At 44.2% G+C, this 27,929-nt stretch overlaps 1 protein-coding gene across 2 annotated transcripts in view; it reads right to left on the reverse strand.

The window, feature by feature from the left end:
- Positions 1–27,929, reverse strand: part of LOC147727487 (alcohol dehydrogenase 1-like) — a 241,734-nt gene that overhangs the window by 193,110 nt on the left and 20,695 nt on the right. For both annotated transcript variants that reach the window (XM_086961559.1, XM_086961560.1), the window contains exon 2: positions 13,522–13,623. In XM_086961559.1, the coding sequence (XP_086817685.1) occupies positions 13,522–13,623 (102 nt within the window). The remainder of the gene's footprint in view (positions 1–13,521; positions 13,624–27,929) is intronic.

Below are 27,929 nucleotides of genomic sequence, written 5' to 3' on the forward strand. Positions count from 1 at the left end.
TCAACATTAGATCCGGTAGCTAGAGCGTTGCCTAGTTGTTTGAGGGCTACAGCGGCAGCTGCGGCTTCCATTCGGCAATCTGCTGGTTTGGTGATGAACAACATGCTAGTGGTCATGGTTCCTCATGCAGTGGATACACTCATGAACCGAACGAAGACACAACACCTTACCAGTGCGAGATTATCTGGTTACGAACTGACACTACTAGCGAGTCATATTCAGATCAAAAGGTGTAATGTATTGAATCCAGCAACGCTGTTGCCGACTGATCAAGAGTCGAGTGATTCTGAGCCACATGACTGCTGTTTTAAAACGGAGGAAGAGACAAAAGGACGCATCGATTTGAAAGATACTCCATTATCCGATCCGGATGGTACGCTGTATGTGGACGGGTCATGTTTTAAATTGGAGAATGGTGATGTGACTGCTGCTTACGCGGTGACGACGTTGAAGACGATTGTGGAGACTGCAAGAGTGAGTCAGAATTCTGCCCAAGCTGCAGAATTAATAGCTCTAACGAGAGCATGTGTTTTAGCTGAGGGAAAGAGAGTGAATGTGTTCACAGATAGTCAGTACGCATTTGGCGTGGCCCATAGTTTTGGCCGGTTGTGGAGAGAAAGAGGTTTCATTACGTCCCATGGGACTAAGATTCAACATGGTCAGCTAGTTAACGACTTGTTGGAATCTCTAACCTTGCCAACTGAAGTTGCGATTGTGAAGTGCAGTGCTCATAAAGCAATCACGGATGATGTTGGACGTGGGAATGCTTTTGCTGATGAAATTGCTAAACAGACAGCTAGAGACGTGATGAGTAGAATGTATGTTGCAACGTCTGCAAGATGGATCGCTGAGTCTGGGATGTGTGAAGATACAATGGAAAGTGTGAAGGAGATTCAGAGAGAAGCAACTGAGGAAGAGAAACGTGTATGGAGAGAGAGTACGGGCAAGTTGGACTCGAATGGATGTTGGATTGATTTGACAGAGCAGCAACGTTGGATGTTGCCGGATGCGTATGTGCTTGCAGTAGTGACAATGGCGCACGGAGTAGCGCATATAAGTTCTAAAGGTATCTGTAAGATGTTGGCTCCGGTCTGGAAGAATGATGGGATCAGTAAGTGTGCAGAGAGAGTGGTGAAAAATTGTATGGTGTGTTTGATGCATAACCCTGGCAAGGGAACTCCAACTCCAGCTGGTCATTTCGCTCCTCCTTCCTGTCCCTTTGAAGTGATTCAGTTAGATTTCATTCACATGGAACGCTGTAATAATTTGAAATACGTCTTGGTGGTGGTTTGTGCTTTTTCCAGGTGGATAGAAGCATACCCACTGAAGGACAATACTGCCTTATCAACTGCCAAAATTCTTCTCAAAGAATATTTCCCGAGATTCGGTATGCCACGGATTGTATGGTCAGATAACGGAAGTGAGTTTATAGGGACAGTTATGCAGAGTGTATGTGCAGGCCTAGGTTTGAAACAAAAATTTCATAGTGCGAACCATCCCCAGTCAGCTGGTCTAGTGGAGGGTTATAATGGCACCCTCAAGCTGAAGATAGCTAAGATACAAGCATCCACAGGTTTGGCTTGGCCAGACGCACTTCCTTTGGCTCTGTTATCCACAAGAGCGACTGTACATTCTCGAGTGGGGCTTAGCCCTTACGAGATTGTATTTGGTCGTCCTGCCAATATTTGGGGGGTGCCAAGACCAAGGGAGTTCAGACAGCTGGAATATCCTATGTTGATAGACTACCTTTACGACTTGACTGCTAAATTGAGTCTTATTCATCAACAGGTTTTCGATGCACTACCAAAGCCTCCGGAGAGTCCAGGGCATCAACTGAAACCCGGTGACCAAGTGGTGGTCAGAAATTTTGCGAGGACAAAGAATCTTCAGCCCCGCTACGTCAGCTAACACGGGTAGTTGAATCTACTATTACTGAAACTGCTGGTGCCCTTAGCAATCTAACAGCTGAGCTTCAGGCGGATAGACTCATGACATTGCAGAACCGTATGGTTCTAGATGTTATACTTGCAGATCGAGGTGGGGTATGCAGAATGATCCAATCGAGCTGCTGTGTCTTTATTCCTAATAATGCTCCAACAGTCTATGAGGCGATCTCTAAGCTACACAAGATTTCCGACTCTATACACATAGAGAAGGGAAACTGGTCCTTTATGGAGTGGTTTTGGACTATGATCTCAGCGTGGGGATGGAAGGTTCTTATGGTCATTGGTGTCACCCTAGTATTCCTATTCTCATGTTGCCTGATTATCCAGTGTGGTCCAGCTCTGTGTAGTCTTTGTGCTGCAACCTGTTTCAGGAAACCACCTGCGTTTGGAGAAAAGGCACGAGAAAGGATGATGATACAACAACATGTCACTGACCTGATGAGTATAGAACTAGACTCTGATATAGACTGATTAATTGCCTATGTAAGGGCAAAAGGAGGGTCTGAGGTTCCGTGACGATTTGAACCCGTGTTTTCAAGTTTGTCGGAAATACATAATATTAGTATCAGCGAACCGCAAATGATCCATTTAGCATATCCTGGTGTTTTCGCTACGATACGAGCAAGAGCACTCCTGTTATGAACACATTTCTGATCTACCCACGGCATCCATCTTAGATCATGTCCGCCATTTTGTGTTTCTTGCCCTCACATATGCAATAACCTCTGATCATTTCATTTCGATTAAGGACACGTAGCCTTAGCCGGAGTTTCACCTCTTTCATGACACGTGTGCCTTAAACCAGATCACGCTGAAGCTGCATGACTCGACAAAGGCTGCCTCCTCTGCCCGAGGCCAGCCCACCTGAACTGGTTCTCGTGTCCATTGTTCCGATCATGATTAGGCGGCCGAAGCTGGTAGCCTTGCCCATTTACAACCCACAAACATCTCTTATCCCGCTTTTCTATCTCCTGCACCTGGCTCTGCTCCTTTCCTTCTGGGCCTTTATTAGGGGGAGGTAACGAACTTTACGATGAGGCGGCCCGGCTCTTGAATGCAATATTGACAAGGGATTGTGATGGACTAGTGGGAACCCCTCTTCGTGATGTTTGGCATCAGATATTATCGACAGTTCCTGTGTAACGCCAAATATTTATTGTTTGAGACACAAAGGTTTGGGAATGTACTGACATGTGAAATATTTGCCTGAAGCACAATTTTTGGTATATAAGGAGCAACCCTCAATGTACAAATCGAACAGGCTCCTAGTCTCTGCCCGTGTGTAGATTCTGTGACTTCTGTGTCCCTGCAGTAATAAACCTTTGGTCTTTGACGCCACCATCGAGAAGCCCGTGTTTCTGTTCATTTGCGCACCAAGGCAGGTGGAACTCCGGGGTCTTTGGGTGTTGTTCCCTGACACCTCTGGACGGAACCAAAAAGTCCAGAACTCCAGTGTCGCCTGTCATATCAGACAGAGATTCCCAACTCAACAACTGTGAATCCCTCTGGAGATCCCCCCAGAGCTTCACCCCTGCCAATTTTAGTGGCTGAGAAAGATGGTCCTTGAAGCAAGCAGGGGTACCTGGGGAGTCCCAGATGGGAGCCTGGCATGTATAGTACAGGATTTTAAAACTTTTTCTGATAAAAGACCAGTTTTTTAAAGCGGCCCCCAGTACCTTGAGCCTAACCTTTTTGAACAACCTGGGGTCCCCAAATTTAAAAAGAAAAAACTCCTGCCCTTTAGGAACATCGTGAAGTAAGGCCTGAAACAACAAGCCCAATGAGGACGAATCACACTTACTGGCCAATCTTCTGAAGTTTTTAAAGTGGAAAGCGTGACAGTAATTAAGTAGATCAGGTAGAGCCAAACTCCCCCCCTATTTAGGTTTTGCCTTTGCTTTTTTCAAGCAATTCGGGGGGGATTTAGTGTTCCAAATAAAAGGAGCTAATTTTCCCCTGCATTTTTGCGATGTCTGGAACACTAAAAGATAGTGGAATTGAGTTGAATAGGAAGGTTATCTTGGGTAAAATGGTCATTTTTAAGAGGTTAGCTCTCCCAAATATGTTCAGAGGCAGGCTTGACCAGCGAAGAAGTAAGCCACAGACATTTTTGGAAACCCTACTCCAATTAATCTTGGGGATGTCTTCTAATTTTTGAGCTAATTGAATACCGAGATCTCATTCGAGACTTTGCCCCCTGTGTGGTGTTTACTTGGTTCCACTCCATGATCTCGGTCTTATCCCTGTTTATCCTGTAGCCTGACATCTCCCCAAACAGTTCGGCCTGCTCTACTAATTTGTAGAGGAGGTGCAGGGTTTTGACGCATTCCCAGATTTACTCTGTTTGTAAATCTATGAATGTGTCAAAAACCATGGGCGTAGAGTAGGAGCATCCAACTCAACGTCCATGGCACGCCTCCCCGGGACAGTGTGAGGCAACGCAGTGACTTGCCCTGCGTTGCCTTACACCATATCTGGTGCCATGAAAAGCCCATGCAAGGTGGTTTCCGTGGCCTCATAGATATGGGTCTGCACTGTGCGCTGACGGACTTTACAAAAAGTGATGCTCTGGCAGCGCATTGGGGGTTGAAAATAAGTCAATAGGTCTGCACGCATCCCGCAGACACAAATGCCTACTACACATGCACCTTACACACTGTCTCTGTAATGTGCACACTGGACATGACTCATACACAACCTCTAACCCAGTGGTCTTCAAACTTTTTGATGTCGAGACCCCCTTGTCAAACCTTTTTAGGCGTAAGGACCCCCTACTGACAACATTTTCTAGAAACTGGTTCTTCTCGTCATCAACAGTTATCAAAAACTATAAATGCTCGTGTTATACCTGCCATCTTTTGGCATGTTTCTCCGGTTGTTTTCCTTTCTGACCTAGTTTTGCCTCTGTTTTTGCTGGTTCAGTGTCTCTGCACATTTCCTCATTGCTGTTCAGTATTAAAGTGCAAGTGCTCCTATTATAAATTGCATTATGGATTGGTGTTTCCATGATTGTCATGTTTGACTTACTGGTAAGTCCCTAGTAAAGTGCACTGAGGGTGCCAGAACCTGTAACTCAAATGGTGCTGGTGGTCCTGCAGTACTGATTGTGCCATTCACCCAAGCAGCCCATAAAAGTGTTATCAGACCTGCCACTGCAGTGTCTGCGTGAAGTTTGTAACTGCCATGTCGACCTGGCAAGTGCACCCACTTGCCAAGCCCTAATCTTCACTTTTCTTACCTGTAAGTCATTTAGCCCGCATGCCATTACAATGCAGGGATTACAACGAAAGAGGACGCTGGATAGTGGAATAGTTTAATTTTCTATTCCAACTCCAGCCCACGTTGACAGTAGGGAAGGTGTTGGATAGAAATTTAAACTATTCCCTATCCAACAGTGCCCTCCACCGAAAGTCGTTGTAACGACTTTCGTTGTAATCCCTGCACTGTAATGGCATTGCGGGGTAATCCCCGCGTTGTCATGGCTGTTCCCCACGTGAAAGGGCAGGAATAAACTGTAATTATGAAATACGGTGCATTCCAGTTCTTTTCCCTTCACAAAGTGCTGCCTAGCACTAACGTTTGCAGAATTGTTTTTGTACGGGAAGAGGCACCTTCCTTCACCAAAACAATCCTGAGGGGCGTTTTCCTATTTCTATGAGAGCTGAAGAATGCAGAACACATGGAAAGAGGAAAAAACAAGGAGAAATTAGAACATTTCTCCTCGTTACGCCTCCACTGGAGAGGCGTCAGTTTTTTGGAGCTGCCCCAGGTTTACATGATTTTGTAAATATGGGGTAGCATCAAAATGCATGGGCTTTGCGTGGGAACCCCATGCAGAGCCCATGGAATACCTCCTTGACGCAGAGTAAAACAACGCAGTGACTTGCGCTGCTATGTCTTACTTATTACTTCATATGAGGCAATGCAAAGCCATGCAGGGTGACTTTGCTCTGCCTCATAGGTATGGTTGACATGGTTGCGCCACCGGAGCATCAAAAAAAGTGATGCTCTGACGATGCAAGCCTCTCATAAATAAGCCCAAAATATTCTTACTTTTTTTAAGGTATTTCACCTTCAGATATCTACATATAAAATAATGACAAAGTGTAAATGAAAAATTAATAAAATAAGTTATTGCTTAGTGGGAAATGCACTCTAGTACATTGTGAAACATCTATTAGTTAAATCACTGCAGAGGTCTGTGTCTAACCAGAGAACCATAGAATTAAATCTTGATTGGTGCAGTGGAGAATAGTGATGTGCATTTTTAGTGCTACAAAGTCACAGCCTGTGACAGAAAGCACTGTGAATATGCAAGTCAATTTTTTATACTTGCATTACCCACAGGGTAAGATACAATGCTGCAAAACGTGTGAATAGTTTTGCAATAAAATGGTGCTTTCAAAATGTTGGTTTTTATAATACCAGACCATATGTAATGCAGTTTTCTTTTTTTTTTAACATAACTGCCCCTTCAACACCTCCTTAGGGGCACAAAAGGCTGTGTAAATGCAGTTAAAATTAAAAGAAAGAACTTCCCAGCCCAGTAGTTAACTATTTCCACTTCAACTAAAAAAAGAAAACACACATCTTTCGTCTTCAGAAAGAGCTGCTGCCAAGCATCCTTTACACTTTCAGATTACCAGCGCATTTGCCTTTCATTCAGGCAAACAGCTGATAACGATCTCAATCAGCCGTCCCAGGAGGGCAGATGGCTGTCTTTTCACAGAGACAAGTGAAGCTGGGAAATCTGCGACCCCCTTCCTAGGGCTCCAGGACCCCCCAGGGGGTCGCGCCCCACAGTTTGAAGTCCTCTGCTCTAACCCATGCACTGGGCCTTCACCCACTCACTCGAAGGAACACACTTCCCCTCATACTGCTACACCACTACTCAATGCCACCCACCCACACACTACCTTTGCTAACCACACAAGGCCAGTGTTCCACTCGCATGTACTCAATACATCTTCCTTTCCTGTGTTCTCTAACTCATCCACACAAAAAGCTATTTATTCATCTATCCATCCACTTATTCATCTATTCATACAGTCAGTACCTAATTCTCTCACTCGCCCCATCAAGTACCAACACAGAAAACTCATATTCTACAAAGCATCTTCACTTAACGAAAAGAACCAGCCCTCTTAGCTTGATCAATTCTAGTTTATCTACGTAGCAGGTAGGGCACAACAGGAATTCCCTAATAGGTGATGATCATATACCCATTGACATTACATGCAAAGCGATATGTCATTAGTACATTAAGCAAAATAAATAGTTGTCTAAACAATACACACATATCATATGTTTAATTGCAAATAACACATGACTGTCTCACATAATGCACTAGGCTAAATTAAATCCGATATTTCCTTCATGTTATTTTGCAATTCATTCAATTATCTATCCATAAACATTTAAAAGAGAAAACATTGTGTAGAAAATCTTTCCTACGGAAGAGAAACTCATTGAGATACTCATTTGTTCAGCAACACTCCATACATATTTTACTGAAGACATTTTCATTATATTTTCTGCTTGCACAAGTTCATTTTAAAGTTTTACAGTTAGGAAGCACGGATGCAACTTTGAAGGTTTACAAATGAATACCCAGGAAAACTGCACATGCAAAAATACATCCGTATAGAAATGTAACTAGGTAGAACTTTTTTTTATGGATTACACATCAAAGAGCATATGCACGTTTAACTTTTTTGTTTTTTTCTAAACCAGCAAATATCTCCACAATGTAGAAAGAGTTCGACTACACATCTATTTGATATAGGCGTGTCCCACCCCTATTCTGGGAAAATATCTGTAGGGGATTGGAATACCCACAAACTTACACGCTTACGTCTCCAGCTTTTTCAGCTAAACCAATTCGAGTAAAGCTGACAAACCAGTCTAAAGCCCTCAACCAACAATTGTAGAAATCCTATGTCGTAGTACAAGTCTCATCTGAAAAGGGTACACTTTTCAATTTGTACAAAGCAGATATAGGGCCACATGTAAGTAATTCCCATTTACCGATTCTAAAATACTGAATTTTACAGATTCGATATTTTAGAATCGGTAAATGGGATGTAGATAAAGATTCAGTACATTTTACCGAATCGGTATTACCGATTCGGTAAATACTGAATCGGTATTTACTGATTCGGTATTTACCGAATCGGTAATTCCCATTCATTCCTATGGGCCTCGATTCGGTAAATACTGAATCAGTAAATACCGATTCGGTATTTACGAATCGGTAACAGGGGGACCCTTTACAAGGGTGGCAGGGTGTCACATTGACACCCTGTTGCACCCCTGATTAGTGCATGGGTGCACATGTGGCACACATACATGCCCTAAGGGAATGTATGTCTGCCACATGGCACTTTAAAAAAAGCAAATAATTGCTTTTTTTAAAGGTATTCTGTATTTACCACCAACTTGTAGTTGGTGGTAAATAACGAATCCTTAAATGACAAATGCACTCACTTGAGTGCTCCTTACATTAAGGATTCAGTAATTTACCGAATCGGTATTTTAAGAATTCGGTAATTTACCGATTCCTTAAATTACCGATTCGGTTAATTACCCTATCGTTAAATATGCCCCTACATTTCAGATGCCTAATACTGGTTGCTAGCGGCCGAAATTAGGTAATTTTGGCTGTTACCGACCGGTATTGGGCTACCTACATCTGGCCCTTAAATATTAAATTTTACAGAGTGAAATCTAAAAATAACTTGTCCGCAGTATGTCGATGACATTGTCCTAAGAATACTGCAGTTCGTTTTCCAAGTAGGCCTGGGCAGTGAACTATGCTCCGTTCGCGGAGTTTGCAGACTTTTCTGCATTCTGCACAGCTCGAGGATTCCACATAGCACAGTGGAGAGTTTTCCCCGCTTGCCAACGGTAAGTTGGTGAAGGTGGGAGCTGCCGATCGGGTAGTAAGATCAGTGCGAACGGCAGTTTGTGCCGCACTCAACCGCTTGCGGAACTCTGTGGACTCTTTATGTCACTTCACGGAGTTCCGTGTAGCAGAACTCCACCCAAGCCTGGTTCCAGGGCTGATAGCGGTTTTAAAAACCTTTTTGTAAACTGACTCCATGTTCGGCCATCTAGATTAGACCAAAGTAGGAGTCATTTGGCAGGACATTATTAAGGCTCTTGGTAATTAGGCACCAAGGTAGTTGAGAAACCTTCCTGTTACTAATCTTCGTGCGTCTGATGCAATGAAAAAGATGGTTTCCATCAGCACCTTCACTCGAACTGGTGCCTGCAGTGGCAAAGGCTGGGTTAATTCCATCTTTGGTAAAGGCACAAAGGCTTTCTCAAGAAAATTTGTAGAGTTCCTAGAACTCGCAGTGCAACACTTAAATCTGTGGTATGGTTAGTTATTCAATCACGTGTAAAGAAAGCTTTATTTGCAAAGATATGCTATCAGCTGAAGAATTTTTAGAATTACACTATTAAATACTACAAATGGGAAGAGATACCTAAGAGTAACTTGTCTATGAGTTCTAGAATTCCTTCTGTCCTTACTTCTCCTTGTCAACGAGCAAAGGTACATATGGCCAGGGTCGGGGGTTATTTAATGAGTATGCCTGACGATTGAGATACAGAAATAGTGGATATATATACATACACCACTATCGTAGGCATGGGAAAATCTCATTCCCCATTTTAAAAAAATCAAGACTGCCCATACTATACTGATACAAGTGGAAAAAATGTAGGTGTGCATTTAATGAATACCAGCAACATGAATGCATTAACAACTTAACTGCAAGGAGATGCAAGGAGAGAAGAAGTGATTAGTTACTACAAGCCTCTGCTGGTTTAATACATTTTGGCAGCATGGATAATCACCTTTCGCAGAGACTATATATTCAGGAAACATTGAGGGCAGTTTTACATAAAGCGAGTGCCGGAAGTGCTAACTTAAAGCGATCTCTAGGACAGTTTTGCACTGACTAGTATCTCATCTAGTTGAAAAGATGGAGGAGTGTTATTTTACTATCTTAGTTGTAACATAAGATAATGTAAAAAGACGTGTGTATATGTTAATTGCACATTCACCCTGAACAGTATCTTGGTGCTGAAATAACAGATAAATAGTTCTATTTTGCTGATACTTTAAAGGAATATCATCCTTTTGGAATGACATGTAGCAACATTTGTTGAAACCTTTAAAGCAATTACCGGGTATGAGATAATGCAACATGATAATGTAAGAAATTAGATTACTACTTGAGGTGGGCAACTGTCCACCTCAAGGAATAATCAAATCTCTTCTTAAGGTGAATCCGTAAATCCACAAAATTAACCAGAGCTTAACCTCCTGGTAGCTACAGCACTGAGAAGACAGGCTTAACTTAGGGCAATGTGTAAAGTATTTATGGAGTACCAAAACAGTAATAAAGTCAAAAGAAAAAGTAATAAAAATCCGAAACCAAATTAGAACACTAGAGTGGAAAGATCTGGAAGTCAAAACATTTTTTAAGTGGAGGGTTTTCAGTGGGTCGAAGAATCACGGTTAGGTACAGCCAAGAGTCCCAGGACCTCAGGAACAGTTTTTGGGGGTCAAGACTTACTCAAGCAGAGGTCACCAAAAGGGTCTAAGTCAGGTCCAGTTGGTACTGATAGGTTAGTAACTTCAAGAAAAGGCCTCATGCAGCTTTTCGAACTCTGTAGTCACGCAGGAGGCCAGCCAATGGTCCCTTGGAGTCCATGTCTTTGTCCTTGGTACAGGAGAGAGCAGGTTCAGTACTTCAGAGCTCCACTTGGGTCACAGACAGGAGGTACAGACCTCTTCTGTTCTTCCTCAGGTCGAGAAGGCATTCTTAGGAGGGTGCTTGGGTGAGCTACATTTATGCCCGACACCAGCTAGTGAGTGGGCCTAACTCCTGCCCCTAACTAGCTAATGGGGTAAAAGTTCCCACTTTTGCAACAGTTCCGGTTTGCCCTACTGTAAATAATCTCACTATGCCCCTACTTCCAAAATCCAAGATGGAAAACACATTCTCCCACTGTACAGAGCCTGTTTGCCCACTCAGAGGTGTGGCCAGGCTAGTGAACTGGTCCTTCCTCTGTTGTAACTTCAAACCAGGTATGGGGGCAGTTCTCCTCCCACTAGGCTTCTTGCATGCCTGACACAATCTGTAGCTTTTCCAGGTGTCACCTAACATTTACTTGCTACAGGGGAAGCCACATTCAAGTAAAGGACGTTCTTGGTAACATCCCAACTGGGCTTCCTGCCAAGGGAAAACACAACTCCCCAAGCTATTGTCTATGTTGTGGGAGCAGTTTTCACACCTCTTCAGGGCTAATCACCCACTGAAATGCTTATTGGGAGCATCTGTAGATTAGCCTCCTGGAGCTCCAGGCAGGGAAAAGGTCATTTCTGGAAGTTCCATTTCCTTAATATTTATTAAAATTCTGACTTCACCATTACGTTGGGCTTTTTATATATTTTTAAAAGAGTGATCTAATCATATTTCTTGCTCAACCCAATCAGAGATAACTAAATTAATATTTATTTCCACTTCTCATTATATTATATTATATATATATATATATATATATATATATATATATATATATATATATATATATATATATATATCATCATACTGTGCACCCTGTTGTGTGGACTGCAAGACTTACTTAGGGGTGACTTAAAATTTTAAAGGAAGGTTTTCTCCTATCAAAAGTGTTATTTGGGAGGTCACAGTGCATGTTTTACACTGAAATAGTCAGGTTACACAAGGTAGGACTGAGCCATGTCTGCCCTGCCACTGTAGAGGATGGCACAATAGGTGCTGCAGTCTACAAAATAATGTCTAGGCCCTGGGCGTACTCTGTACACCTTATCCTAGTACCTTTTGGCAAGTTAAATGTGCCTATTAGGTATAAATCATTTTCATCATATTTAAAACAAAGCACATGTACTTTACTACTGGTTAGCAGGGGTAAAATGCACAAAATTCTAAAGCCAGCAAAGTAGATAGAGCAATATTATGAGGGGCCATAATACGATTGGGTTTATAAGCCATTTGACCACTTATTTTATCTCACATTTTAAAAACATTTCCCACAAATAACACAGCACGCAGCAAAACAACAATATAACAACATACCAGGGCACAACACAACAACCACACTACAGCACAACAACATCACAGTTCAGTAATGCAGTCCAGGCACACAACTGTTTACAAACAACACAACAAATAAGTACCACTCAATGCAAATATGCACACATATTTGTGGCACACAATAGCGCCTCCACAAATCTGCTTTCCTAATACAATGTTAAAAGTTGTTTGCAAGTACAATCTATAGTCAAAAATGATTTGGGATCTGGCCCTACAATTTGATTGCATATTCCCTGATAACTACAGTAATGGTCTATACTTACTTTATACTTTTTACACCTTCCAAAAACAGTTTCTAAAAGTTGTGAGTTATCTAAACCCTTTTCCAGGTTATATTAGAGGCTACTGGAATTGCAAGGCCATGCAGGACCACTTAATGCAGCATGCTGAATTAATTATGAGGCAGAGAAAAGATGAATTAGGGAGCATACTGCATAAAAGGAACACAATTATTTGGCGCATTTTGGCACTTTGCCATTTCACTATTATGCCATTTTAACACAAACATGTACTGTAACAAACAGAATCGCATTGCAGGGATTTTCAATAAAAGGCAGCATTTACATTCTGCAGATAGTTTTGAAAATATTATTTTGTGTTGCTTGAAAGTAAAGTTAATGTTAATTCTATCCTCAATGCCTCCCAAGGTAAAGTAGTTGATGTAAGACATACCACCTTCCTTTCAACAGCATACCAACTTACATGTACGCACTTCATGTAATAGAAGACACATCTCTTTTAAAATATGATGCGTCTTCCTTTTTTTTCTTGCACTGCTTTATGAGCATGTATATGTTCCGAACTGAATAGGTTGCTAATGAGTCTAATTTGGGTAGCTGTTTAATGTTGTTATTCATGTGTTTGTTCACAATGTTAGAAGTTTTTATAAATGTATTTTTTGTTTGATAATTGTATGTTCTTTCTAGTGTCTTGTGCCATTTTTGTTGATGTGCTTTATGTGATTGGTTTTCTGCCCTGAAGAAGTTCCAAGTGGTTAAGGAATGAAACGCGTTGGCTGGATTATTTGTATACATAAAGGCAAAGGAAGTTTGATAAATGAAGAATTCATTAAAGTACATCTCACTGGACTTCTCTACCTGGTGCACCTCCACATGCTTCATTAATCCAGAAAACAAAGTGACCACTCAACTATTACAAAGTGCCAGAAACTGTATTGCGTTCCATATTCAACATTCAAAGTAAATTTGGCATATCCAACCTGAGGACACAGTTTATTTCCAGTGCAGATTAAGTAGTTAATGGTTGATTTTTTTGACTAATGCAGAAATTCACGAATACAAAACAATGGTGCTGGTTACATTGCTGCAGCTTCAATATCAAAATGTATTACATCCCGTGGTTCATGTGCTAGTTCCACACCAGTTTTATACCCACATAAGGTACAGATTTAAACATTTATTTACCTTAACCCGCACTTCATGGGCCTTTGGTGGAGCAACTTCTATCTCTTCTATAGAAAGAGGTTTATTGGGCTCCCAGCAAATTGCTGCCTTGCACCGTATAATCTGATAAAGAAAACATGAGAAACACTTGTTACTATTTTAAGAACAACCATAAATAATCAAATGTTCACATGTATTTACACATAAGCAAAGTAAGATTGTGACACAAAGTCTATGTGTTGGCCAAGTCAGTCTCCATAAAAGAACATGAATGCCTGCCTATGAATAATTCTTCCATTGGCATTGTGTGATTCATGCAAGTATATGAGGGTGTAATTAATCGAGTGACTGAATGAGTGCCACTCCAATCTTGATGAGGTCTTGCTATTGCTTTATCATTTTCCTAAGGAAAGGCGATTTGATGGTACTCCTATCCTACAATAAAACATTCTGCCACCTTCAATCGGAAACCTCCGTCACATTATTCACTGTTTCTGCACTTTATTTCCCTCTTTTGAAGCCAGCTCAGAAATTCACAAAAATTTCTAAATTATACTTTCCTGTCTGGATAAATGAAACTGGTAGAGCACTGTAAGTACTGCTGGTATACTTTCCTTCTTGTCTATAATACCTATATCAGGATTTTCACCGGGGCATGACCTGGAGCTGCAAGATGGCGATGACTTCTATTGCCACTCCTGCTAGGAACCATTCAGGCCCATGTCACAAAGAAGTGCAAGGGGCCTCATGGGTGTCGGAGATAACTGCGGGGCTCCGGTTAAATCAGACATGGGCCTGCGGTGCCTCTGAGTGTCTCAGACCTCCTGGGAGCCCCACGCGGAGGTTGAGGGAGAGCGCTTCTTCTGTGGTGAGCATGAGACTTGGCATGTTATGGAGTCCCCCCGTACCTGCAGCAGCCAGGGGAGAATGGCTCTCCGGAGTCTGCTTAGGGGCACTGTGTTACTGCTGTCGGCTGCGGACCAGGAGTAAACGCCTCCCAAAGAGCATACAGGGAAAAGGGCTGCTCGTGCCTCCCTGGGGGCTTTACTCTTGACACAGCCCCCTTATCCTACTGTACCGTACCTCAAAGACCATTTCATGGGGTTAAGAACTTAACCTATAAGAGGTAGCTTTGATATGGCTGTGGATCAGTGCAGTGGGACTGATCCCCTTATCCGGTCTGTTAGCACACTGAACAGTGCACACCACCCTGCTCTCTGAGAAGGAACCAGGAAGTTGGCGGGACTGCACATGCTTCCCTGGCCTGCCGGGTCAGAGAAACCTTGGGTCCTCCTCTATGATTCCCGGCAAGGGTAAGGATACTGCTGTGGACTGCAAGATTGTGTGGCGCGGTTGTCAAATGGGGCACCGCAGGGTGAGCAGGGACATCCTGACAGCACTAATGCCTGAACCTCTTCCTGCGAATCGAGGACTGCCCCTGCTCAGGAGAAGGCCACAGAGACAAGCTCTGTGCCATCTGACCATGGAGGCAAAGCTGGATAAAATACTAAATAGGGTGGAAGCGGTGGTGGTGGAATTCTAAACTCTTGCGAGACGACCAGCGTAAACCCTCAGCGTCACACAGGCTGACAGGACCATGGAAGCCCTCCAGCCCACAACTAAGGATCTTGCTGGTCAAATAACAGAACTTACTAACACAGTCTGCCTACTGGAGAGCAGAGTAGAGGATGTGGATGGGAGATCAAGAAAACAATCACTGCATAATTGGCTTCTCAGAGGATGCAAAGGGGCCGACCCCATTGCCTTCTTTGAGACATAGCTCTCCACCACTGTAGCTCCTACAGGACTGCCTCCATTATTTGCGGAAAAGCAAGCCTATAGGGTGCCTTCACAGTGCCCTCTGCCTGGTGCCCTCCCCCCAACACGAGACCAGCGATGGCTAGGCTCCTGAACTTTAGGGACGAGTACATGATCCTTCAGGCTACTAAAGAGTTGGGTCAAGTTGCCTTTGACAAAACACATATACTCATCCTCCCTGACTATAAGCTGACAGTCCTGCATAAACCAGCAATCTTGGAAGTGAAGAAAAAGCTAAGGGATGCAGGCATCACATATTCCTTGCTTTTCCCTGCCAAGCTTAAAGTAATTGTGGTTCACAAAACATGTTTTTTACAGAACCAGAAGCTTACAGTCAATTGGGAGACATTACGAACCATTAGAACAGAAGCCCATTGATGCTGATTAACACCCGCTGTCCTCCACCCCCTCTGGCCAAGGTGCAAGCGGGTGCGGCAGCAGAGGCTGGCAAGACTGGCCACAGGTGCCCAGACATGAACCCAAGCAAGAAAGGAACAGATATAGACCCTGGCAGCCACGACCGGAGTCCACGCCCAAAGCCTGTCTCTAGCTACGGACGACTGGGGGGGGGCCGTCATAACAGGAGTCGATCAAATTACGGTCTAGTTACACCTTGGTCCTAATCCCAAGAATTACACCCTAAACGGCAGATGACATTGTCTAATCAAGGACAAGGATTCCTTCCCCATCCCGACAGCCCCTGGACTGTTGCACCACGTTACTGAGTACACCGGTGGCCGAGTGCCCCCCACCCACTTTTTCCTGCTTAATTCTACTTCTTTTCCCACAATTTGCACATCTATGAGCTCCCCCTTCCATCTAGGTGGCACACTTCCACTGCGCAGTAGGCCTCTCAAGCCACAGCCCCCCAAGGCTTATGAGGGTAGCTCTAGGGCTCTCATAGAGTGCTCCAAAGGACCCACGTTTGTAGAACGTACTATTATCCGATTGGGCCAGCAGATGGATGATCCCCTGCCACCTTGGGCAAGGGATTTCAGTATTTGGTTCAGTAGTTGTAATTGCGCCTTCCATCATGTATGCATTGCAGCTTCAGTAGGTGCTGTCCATTAGTCGCGCCCTTCGCAGCTAGGGCCTATCCACTGCCGCACTCCCGGTTTTTTTCCCTTCCACTAGCTGTTGAATGTCTATGTTGCAGTTATAAACCTGGAATATCCAAGGTATGAGTAAAGCCAAGAAGCGCCACTCCATTCATCAATATATCAAAATGCGTCGTGCCCATGTTGTATTCCTGCAAGAAACTAACATAGCGAAGCGGGAGGACCTCAAGCTTCAAAAGCGTTAGAGGGGTAGATGTTTTTGCACAGTATATTTGGCCTATGCGAGGGGGTTGCTTATATGGGTATGGCCATCAGACCCCTTCAGAAGTGTGGCTATTGAGATGGACCCAGAGGATCATTATATGTTTGTGGAGGGCCAACTGGAAGGTGCTGCTATAGTGTTAGGGAGTATATACTTGCCCAATGTCGAGCAGACACAGTTTCTGGCCCATGTGTTGTTACTATTGGCCAGGTGGTTGCTTTTGCCCTGGTTATTAAGAGGGGATTATATTGGAGTATTAGAACCCCCCGCAATTAACCTGCTCTACAGCCACATGCACAATGTCCCATTTTTCACAGTGGCTCACACACTGGTCCTTACTGGACTGCTGGTGGGCACTTTACTCTGCTGCCCGGGAATATTCCCATTAATAACCACTATAAGACCATCCGTCTACCTAGATTGATTCCTCTGCCACTCAAATACAACTCAAATTCACAGGGGTGGAATATCTGGAGAAAACCATTTCAGACCATAATCCACTATTATTACATGTTGGGTGGAGTGAGCCTACTCCTTTGGTGCCCATTTGGTGCTTACAGCCCACGACACTTGAGGAACCGGTGTTCCGCGATACGACTCCAGAAATGCTAATCAACTATATAACCAAAAATAATTGTATGGCCACCCTGAGACTGGTAGTATGGGAGGCTCTAAAAACAGTGCATAATCACCATTATCGGAGCAAAAGGTGTACTCAGCCAGGAGCTTGCCCAGGTGGAAAACTCTCTGGGAGGGCTTCTGCGGGCCCTATTGGCAGACGCCGCTGTTCGTAAAGCGTTGACTGAGGAAAGAAACAGTCATGCCTGCCTCCTGGAGTCATTATGATGTGTTTACAGGATGTATCAAGCGAAGCAACACAAAGAGGGTGATAAAGTGGAAACCTTATGGGATAGCTCTTAAAAAGCGCAAATGATGTGGAGGCGGTGACAGCCATGTGCCTCTCCCCGGCATCAGTTGCCACTACCCAGAGTGCAATACACAATGCCTTTTTGTGCATTATCAGGCCCTATACAACCCTTTGCCGGTACACCGGCAGTCTAGTATACAAGCTTTTCTCACCACTGCCATGTTGCCAGTAATCCCAAAAGGGGAGAGAGGCCCTGAATACTCCCTACTGCGTAGCAGGAAGTTCAATAGCCATATGTAGACCTCCGGGGCTGGATGGCATACCTGAATTTTATAACACACACGGATTGGCCCACACTGCTTGATGTCTATGCAGCGACCCTTTCTGCAGGTCGCTTACCCCAGTCTATGTGGGCAGAGCTCCGGGTCTTGCTCCCAAAGCTGTGACAAGACCCACTCGAGGTCCCCTCCTACAGGCCGCTAAGCAAGATTGTTGCAGTGCATCTGATGGGACATATACTGATCACCCCTGAAATGGATTTATACCAGGTATATCCAGGACTTTCAATATCCATAGAATACATAGATTGCTGGCGTAGGCTCCACAGCATTGGCCTTACTCAGCCTGTCTGGTCTTAGACCTCGAGCAACCATTCAACACCTTAGATTGGGGAAACATGTTTGTGGTTTTACAAAAGCTAGGCATTGACGGTGGGTTGCTACAGCTTATTAGACTTCTTTATGAGGCGCCCTTGGCAAGAGTGAGAATGCACTGGCACATTTCTGGCCCTTTGCCAATCGGAAGGGGCATGCATCACAGCTGTCCTCTTTCCTTTGCTTTTTTCTCTGGTAGTGGAGCCTCTAGCACAGCAGCTTCCTCAATCAGGCAAACCTAGGGCATACCCATCAGAGGCGTGATACACACCATCTCCCTTGATGCAAACACTGTCCTTGTAAACATCAGGGATATCCATAACTGCATATATGATATTGGTCATATACCATACAACTTCATAGCTGCCAGGGTTAAGAGTAAACTGGTATAAGACCTGCTGCTTCTGCTACATTCAGACTGCCCTCCACATCACATACGGATTAGTACACACAATATTAAATGAGAACTGCATACTTTTAGACGCCTGGGCATGAACATGTACCACAAGATCCAGGACCAACTAGAAGGCGATCTCACAAAGAAGATTTATTCCCTGGAACCGCAGATTGTTTTTTGGTGCTTCCTTCCTGTAACAGTGCAATGTCAGGTGGCCCTTTCAAAAATGGTCATGTTGCCAAGGCTCTTCTATTACTTTACCAATCTAGTGATCCTTGTCCATCGTAGCACATTTCAGACGCTGAATACAATGTTGAGTGTCCTAGTGTGGGGCTCGGGGAGGCGCAAATTGGCGCTGACCAAGCAACAATTACCGACGGAGCGTAGAGGGCAACTTATTGGTTGGTCAGGCAGCACTTAACAGAGGTGTGCCCGAGGCTGTGGACAAGAGCGCCGAGGCTTGTACAGTAAGTGTTTCTCCACAGCAGATCATTGCCTGCACCCTCGAACACCCTTATCCAAATGGCACAGGAGTCTCATTGCAGAGCGCTGAGGGGTTGCACCAGGGTTGCCACGGTATTCTCCAGAGATCCCCTCTGTTCTATTCGTTCCTTCTAAAGAGGCATAGGTCGAGAGGGAGTAGCACTCTGGGAATCAGTAGGGGTGGGTGCAATGGGTGACTTGTTACCGGACGGGGTCCTTATCCCCTTTGCCCTCCTTACTGAGCAAACGGGACTGCCGGCTGGTCAGTTCTTGGCGCAGAGGCGAATCATTGGGTAAATGGAGCAACTGTGGGGCATTGCTGACATAGCACCAGAGACGCACCCCTGGATACATACACTCTACACCATGAGCAACAAGGGGAGACTGATCACTTGGCATACAAGAGCCACCTCTTACAAACCCCAGGATACATTGGGAGCTCTTCAACTAACCTGGGAGCAAGACATAGGCCAGGTGTTAATCCGAAAGGATTGGGAAAGGGCACTAATGTATCTGAGAAAGGTATCACCCAATTCCACGTTTTCTATAAATACAGTTCAACATATTTCACAGAGCCTACTAACGCGAATAGGCCATGTTACAACACATGCGATACATCGCATACCATTACTATGCAAGTTGTTACACCGATTTGCTGTAGGGGGTGCTGGATGTTGGAATAGTATAATTTCCTATTCCAACTCCAGTCTGTGCAACAGTAGGGAAGATGTTGGATTTTAAATCCAACACCTTCTGCCCCCTACAGCAAGTCATTGTAACAACTTGCAGTGTAATGGTTTGCGATGTAAAAACGTGGTTGTTGTAACGGCCGTGGTGTAATGGCATGTGATGTATCGCATGCAATATAAACAATGTTTCCCACTTAACGCCGGCCAATGTACATAAGATATGCCCTACAGCCCAGAATGCCCTCATTGCTGGACTGCTGAGGCAGATATGGTGCATATGTTTAGGAGCTGTCCAGTGGCCCCACAATGTGGGCGGAGGTCTGCACCACTCGCTCATGTGAAACAAGCCGTGAGGTTCTGAATAGCATGGTGGCTGCTTGTTGCGCCGATATATATGCACTGTAGAGCAGGAGGGGCTGGTGCTGCTGCTAGCTAAGAGGGCAGTTAATATGCATTGGGAGGCCATGACACTACCTGGTGTGACATACTGGCAAAACGTGACTGGGGAACGGAGGAGGGCACTGCTCTGCAACGCGAGGAAATAAGGCTATCAGCTGGCACCCATGGAGGGAGTTCCGTGGGGCAGACAGGTGGGGCGGGGGAGGGGCAGGGTGGGGGGTGGTAAACACTGGAATATGGATGATTGCAGGTAAGTAAACAATTAAATTAAATAAACAAATTTTGTTGCGCGCCCTGCATCGCAAAATGCGAAAGTGGGGCGCGCTACGAAATTAGTTTTATTAATTTAAGTGTTTACTTACCTGCAATCATCCATATTCCGGTGTTTACCACCCCCCACCCTGCCCCTCCCCTGCCCCGCCTGTCTGCCCCACGGAACTCCAGAAAAGGGGGGCCAATCGGCCCCCACGCATGCATGGCGGGCCCGGCCCCTCCCATATTTCCCCGGTCCCTTCGTGGTGGCTTGCCCCCGCCCCTGCCCCGGAAGTAGTTGGGCACTTCCGGGCCGGGGGGGCGGGGCCTGCGGCTACGAAGGGGTTAAGAGCCTGGGGAGCGCGGGAAGCGGCCTCTTTGTGCCCGCGCTTCCCAGGCTCGCCCCACCGTGGGGCAGTTTAATTTTGTCTTTTGTTTTGCAGGGTTTTCAACGCTGTACCAGTTACAGCGAAGGTGTAGAGCGGCTGGATCACGAGCTCGGGACTGGGGTGCATCTCTTCTATTAATTTTCTCCTCTGCAGGTCATGAAGCAATTTCGACGAGTCCGGGGGGAGCTCAGAGGCCTTGAGGGTGTTCACCGGAGGGAGTACTGAGACGCGATCTGCTGGAATGCACAGCGAGCTACCGGAGGCCCGTGTATCGGGGGCTCTGTTCATGTATACGTTTTGTGTGCTTTGCTGTGGTGTTAACTAATTTTTCCTCAGGCCTTTTTTCCATCTTAGAATAGCAATGTCGTATTTATTATGTGGGTCTGGCGGTAAGGTCATAATCGGTGAGCAGCAATTTAAGGTCCTTAGGGGGGGGGGCGGTCCCACTCACGAAAGGGGCCGCCCAGCGGGAGGGGCCACTGGTCTCTCCCAGAACTTCAGGGGCAGGATATCCATCGCTTAGAAGGGTGCAGGGGGAGGGAGTCTACGCTTTCCTCAGGCTGGTAGCCACCTCTCACATACACTATGACGTCATCAAGGTGCGCGAGTGTACGGGCCCTCCTGTTATGGTTAAATGGAGTTCAGGGAGCGCACATGGGTGAAACGTGCCCTGGGTTGCGCGCGCACGTGGGTGAAACGTGCCCTGGGTTGCGCATGCGCATCTCGAACGTGAGAGCGTAGCTGTAAAAGGATCTGACACCGGTTAGCGGCCTTGCCGTACGACTTAATTATTAGAATGCACAGTTATTTTCAGGATGTTAGATTCGGTTAGGAACCACGCTGTACTAGCTACTTGTTAAGGTTAGCCCATCATACCATGTCAAAATGGATGTTAATCTAATGTTCTGATGTTTGCATTTAATAATTGTATAAACTTTTATTTTATTAAAATTTTTAATTTTGTTTCATATTTTAATAAATACGGCGAGGCGGTCCCTGACCCCCTGCCTTCCAAAGACTCATGTGTCGACTGGTTGAATGAAGTGATGTAGTCTGTGTATTAAGGCGGGGGGTGGCCGGTAGTCCCAGACCATGCTCCACGGGCCGCGGCTGACGGCTATTAAGAAGGTGCCCCATAGCTGCAGTAAGACGACCTGCTATCTGCCTTTCAAGGTTACTCTAGTGGAGATGAAAACGCAGCATGATCTGACGCAGTGAACACCTAGATAACACTCCCTGCAGAGGCATCCCTCCCCCCTATTCTTCCAACCTCCGGCATCACATGAATGGATGTAACACAGTTAGGGCGCTGAGCATTGATTGTACCAATCCAGTCGGGGAGCCACAAAAGTGGCCCTATCAACTCCCCGCCCCCTGCTGTGGGGGTTCACAGTTAGAACAGCAACACTTAGGCACTGTTTGTTCTCCACATAGGCTTATGGGCTCACTGTGGTTTGAATTATAAAGGTGTTGCATAGTCAGACCATAATGCAATCAAGATATATCGGTTATGGCTGGACACAGCATTTAATTGGCAATCCTTGGTTCTTTGAAGATGCTTGTTCTATATGCTGTATCATATATGGTCACAATAAAAAAAATCTGGATTTTCACTTTTCTTTCTTATTAGTCATTTGTAATTCAAGGGACAAAATCTTGTCACCTTTGTTTGTGAACCTTCTGTCTCATTTCACATTTGCTGTTAACCTTATGCTTCATCACTTGAATATTTGCTTTATGTCGCTTTTTATTTTATTCCTACATCTACCTCCTTTCTGGTTGCTATGTTCTTAAAATTTCACATATGCCCATTTTTTCCAGTTCTTGTTTTAACAACCATCCTACTAGTTATTTTCACTCCTCCAAGTTCCTCTGCTTTTGGAGAGACAATATAAACATAACATCTTATAATCATGGCCACCAAGCCTATCTTTACATCAAGTCCCTACACATTGCTTTGGCTTCCCTACTATCCCTTACTGAGATGGTCATGAGGTCTTTACTAATTTGTGATATGAACATTACAAGCAATTTATTGTGTGGTAGTTGTCTTTCACCCGACATAAACCAGCACAGATTAGGTACAGCAGAAGATATTATAGCACTTTAATATGTTAGATGTGCACATTTGTAAATAGTCCGGATATTGACTAAAGCACTTTTGAAAATTAAGGATATAGCCAGATTATTGTTGCAATATGCTTTTGCTCTTTCTTCTTGTATTTGTTCCATGTTGGTTTTAAGCATAACATGCACATTTTGATCATAGAATGTTACTTAAACTCCCTGTTATCGATTGTTCTTGCTATGTCTCATTTGCTCTGCTCAATAAAAACTTTTAATAATAATTATTGCGTGGTAGTTTACAGATTTCATTTTTTCAAATTCCCTTTTTGCAGGGTCAGCTCAAACTTTTTGCCTTCCTCCTCCCTTTTTTCTGACAACGTTTTGTTAACATTAGGGCTCTATGCACTTTTTTACTGCTAACCAGCGCCAAAGTGTTTGTGCTCTCTCCTTAAAATGTGGTAACATTGGTTTATCCACAATTAACATATTTAATTTACTTATACGTCCCTAGTAAAGTGAGCTATAGATGCCCAGGGCCTTTAAATTAAATGCTATTAGTATGCCTGCAGCACTGACAGTGCCACCCACTAAATTCGCCCTTTAAACATCTCAGGCCTGCCATTGCAGAGCCTGTGTGTGCAGTTATAAACTGCACTTTCGACCTGGCAAGTTAACCCTCATTTGCCAGGCCCAAATCTTCCTTTTTAGTAAATGTAAGTCATCCCTAAGGTAGGCCCTGGACAGCTTCAAGGGTAGGGTACAGTGTATTGAAGAAGTTGGACATGTACTTTTAAGTTTTACATGCCCAGGTAGGGAAAAACTCTTACATTTTTTTGTCTACTGCAAGGCCTATCTCTCCCATATGTTAACAGTGGGAAGACCTAATTACATTTTATGAGTGAAAGTTCCAATTGGGAAAAGATAGATATTCTTAGATTGGTGTCTCTGGACTCACAATTTAAAATCGCAACTTATGGTAAAGTTGGATTTTAAGTTGCAAGTCTGGAAAAGCTACTTTCAGAAAGTTGACATTTTCTTACCTTGACATTCTGTGCCTCTGCCTGTCTCTAAATACATGTTTGAGGTGGGTGACAGCTAGGCTTTTTGCATTCCCTCTAGACAGCCACACACAAAGTGTGCTTAGGTGTGCCTGATGGGCCATTCACATCCTGATGGGCCATCCCCAGGCTCATGGGCCATCCTGTGCAGGATGGGAGGACACTTGCACCTGAATAGGGCTTTGCTTGTCCCCACACAAAGAGATGCATACCCCCTTGTATTACATCTGAAGCCAGGGCAGGAAGGTCAGTAACCGTTTGAAATTCAAAAGCCTCTCTTTGAAGTCTCCCACACTTTAAAGGAACAACTGGGTCTCAGTACTGGACCCTGACACCACCAACTCTTTGGGACTGGAGGACATTCTACATGGAAGAAGGGCTGCTGTGGTGCTGAGAGGACTGTCCCTCTGCTTGACTCTTCTGGCCTATGATAGACTCCTGTTTTGCTGGGCCTGCCCTGCTGCCTGTTTCCTTCCTAGCCCAGAGTGAGAAGGACCTGACCTGCATCTTTATATCCCCAAAAGCAAAGTGAATCAAATGGGTTGCTGGCTTGCCTCCTGTTCTGAATTCTCAGGGACATCAAAGACTTCCAACAACTCTTGTGCAGCTTCTGGGCTCTGCCAAGTGTGAGTACTACCCTGCTAAAGTGGTGCCAATCCAATTGGGTCCTTGGAAGTGGGTTGTCTGGCTAGTTCCTGCAAAAGTCACACATCGCCGTTGTTGCGCCAGTTAGAACCAAAGTATCTCCCCTCGACGCATCACCGTTGAGGGGTGCGCAGCTCACAGATACGCTTTGCCTTTATTGCAAAGGGTTTGCCAACGATGCATCGCTGCTGATAACAAGGACATCACATCGCCGAGTGCGCAACTCACCGAGACCCATTGCCTTCATCACAAAGGGTTCGCTGACAATGCATCGCAGCTGATAACAAGGACACTGCATTGTCAGATGCGCAGCTTGATGATGATGCATCGCATTCATCATAAAGGGCTCACAGGCAACACATCTTTGACTACGCAAGTAGGAACCGATGCATCGCCTACAGCCAGCCAGATTAGTGCTGATGTATCACCTCATCTGCTCCTTGCATCGGGTCTTCGACACTGACGCAACCTTCAATGCACGTACTGTTTGCAGTGGGCCAAGGTTGGTTCCTGTATCCAATGCACCCACCAGCCCGGTCGGCTGAACCTTTGGACCTATCCCAATCAAGTGCGACAAAAGGTCCCCGGTTGGCAATATATGCATTTTAACACTATATTTTAATATATTCTTTAAAAATTAATAACTCATGTTCTACTTATTGGATTTTTGACAGTTTGGTTATGTTTTCTTCATTAAAAATTTAGCTCTATCTTTTTAAGTTGGTGTGGATTGTTTTTGTGAGGCATTTGCACTGTTTCACTGTTTTAAGGGTTGCACAAATACTTTAAGCATTGCCTCCTAAGTTATGCCGACCTGCTCTGTGTCAAGCTACCAGAGGGTGAGCACAGCTTAATTTTTGGTGTGTAACTGACTTACAATGACTAGGATTATGGTCCCTACTTGGTCAGTGTGCAAACCTCTGCCAACAAGAGACCTAATTTTTTATATTCATTATTACTATTTGTTTTTGTAATATACGTAATGTTTTTTTTCCCCTTGCTATGACAATTTAACTTCCCAGTGGGCATATATACTCCTAGTGTTTCTGAGACCATTCAACCATCCCACCTGAGTGGATTAATTCCTACTAGGTCTCTCAAGAATTGAAACACTAGGTCATAAGTATGTGCACATCTCTCAAAATAAATTACAATTGATATCTCTACATATTAAGTTCCATTTCTCCACTTCTCCATTATTCAACAATATCTTGTGTTACATTTAGCTATGCAGAGGGTGTCATCACATACATTCTAAATTATTAATGAAATTATTATTGTGCTCAAGAAAGTCTCACATTTCCTTCACCTGTCAAACATTTTTAGGATCCTATATTGAGATATCAAATTGCATCGGATACCATACCCAAAATATTTCAACTTTTTTCATAAAAAACTGATATTAAAAATATTCTACAAACGCAACTCCTAGTGACGGTACAGAATTACGGTTGTTGTTTGAATACAAAATATATTCATGCACCGAAATGGACAACATATTTGTTCCTCTAAATTCAACCCCCTGTGTTCCTTTGCATCAAAGTGGATGGTATGTCTCGATTCCAGATGTCTTACGGTTGTTTCCCTATGCCCCAACCCCCTAAGGATTTAGGGACAAAATCAATACCTGAATACAACAACAATTCCATTTTATTTTTCATGTTGCCTGGCTGATATGAGCTGATACCCCAAAACTGGTCCCAGGATGCTTGATTCTGGCCCATGGACGACCTGGCCTGGCAGTTCGGGCTGGACTGCTCCCATGAGGAGCAGGGTCAAGACTGATGGGCACATGGCTGGGTCCAACTGGGGTGGCATTGTGAGCAAAATCACGATGGATTATATCCATATCTCTTGACTGGGGGTTAGTGGTTGAAAGGTTTCAGCAATCCATCCATCATCTTGTTGTGTTTGCTATGTTAGCCCTAAGTGGCCAAGGGTATGCCCAGACATGGTATTACCTGGCCTGGCAGTTCAGACTGGGTCAAGACTGATTTGCATATGGCTGGGTCCTAACTGGAATGGCATGGTGAGTAAAGGAATGATGGATTAAACTCGGATCTCTTGACTGGGGGTGAGTGGTTGAAAGGTTTCAGCACTCTGTCCATCATTTTGTTCTGTTTGCATTGATAAAAAAAAGTCTCAAAGGGTAATCAAAAAGGAGTGAGAAGTGAGAGCTCGCTCATCTTCCCATTTCAATATCACAAAAGTGAAACGAGCAAGCAAACAAGAAGCTCCTTCAAGATTCCCCGCATACAAGAGTCAGTAGAAAAATGCCTTTTGTTTTTTTTTTAAAAGACCCCTCATGCATCAACTTAGTTGGTGGTATGGTCCCACCGAGCCACCTAGTGCATCAAGGGTATGCTTCAACACATGATTACAGAGGAGATGATTTTTTTGGGGCCGGGGTGTTTTTATCTCAAATGAGACAAGGAGGTTATTTAAAAATGTCTTCTGGTTACCCACTAATGTGGTGTATTTTTTAATAAAGGGTATCCTTGGACAGAGATTAATAGCAGTGGTGGATGCATGGTAAAGAACTAATGACCTCTTACATTCTTGCTATAGGTCGACATGTTTCAGCCACAATGTCTTGGTGCCCCTTGGGGTCACTCTGACTTTCCCCAGGACCAGAATCATGTCCATGCTAATGCATTTAATGGTATTACGGTGCGTAACTTATGGGTTTCTGTATGACTCCATTGGAGTGTCTGTACAAAATATAAAATGAGATAGACATCATTTTATACAGTAGTAGACAACACATCCAAGGAACCAGGGCTAAGCACTCTCTGCACGTTTGCACCATCATGCATACAGTCCCATCGCAAACAGAACCATCGTGCCCTTGTAGGAAAACAAAATAGCAGTGAGCTGCTAAACGTGGTTCAGTATTACTCATCATGCAGACTAATCAATGGTGCTGCATCCTGCTATTTTCTATTTAGTTATAACAAGGGAAACCAAACAGTGGCTGAGGACCGTGGGAAGGTATGCTCTGAGAAACAAAGGTCCTTTGCTTATCAGAATCAACAAGAACAAAATGATGTAGGCCATAATAGGGAACTATATTCGCCACTGCCCAGTGCCCACTGCCCATTTGAAAAGATGAAAACACTGTAATTGGTTAGGATGCAAAATCCTGTACCGTACTTAAGACACACAAACATAAAAGGAAAGGGTTTCACAGGCAAATTCGAGCAATATTGGCCACTTTTAACTCAGTGTTACAATTTAAAGTATTGCCAAAAGAATGCTAGACACAACAAATTGAAACACAATGGTTAGGCTCTGAAAGCATTAACAAAAGTCGACGTTTCGATCCCTTTTTGCTCTAATTACATGGGACCATCTTCAGGACTAAGATTGACAACATTTGCCTGCCTGTATT

This window comes from Lissotriton vulgaris, chromosome 3_1 (assembly GCF_964263255.1).
Source record: "Lissotriton vulgaris chromosome 3_1, aLisVul1.2, whole genome shotgun sequence".
NCBI classification, from domain to species: domain Eukaryota; kingdom Metazoa; phylum Chordata; class Amphibia; order Caudata; family Salamandridae; genus Lissotriton; species Lissotriton vulgaris.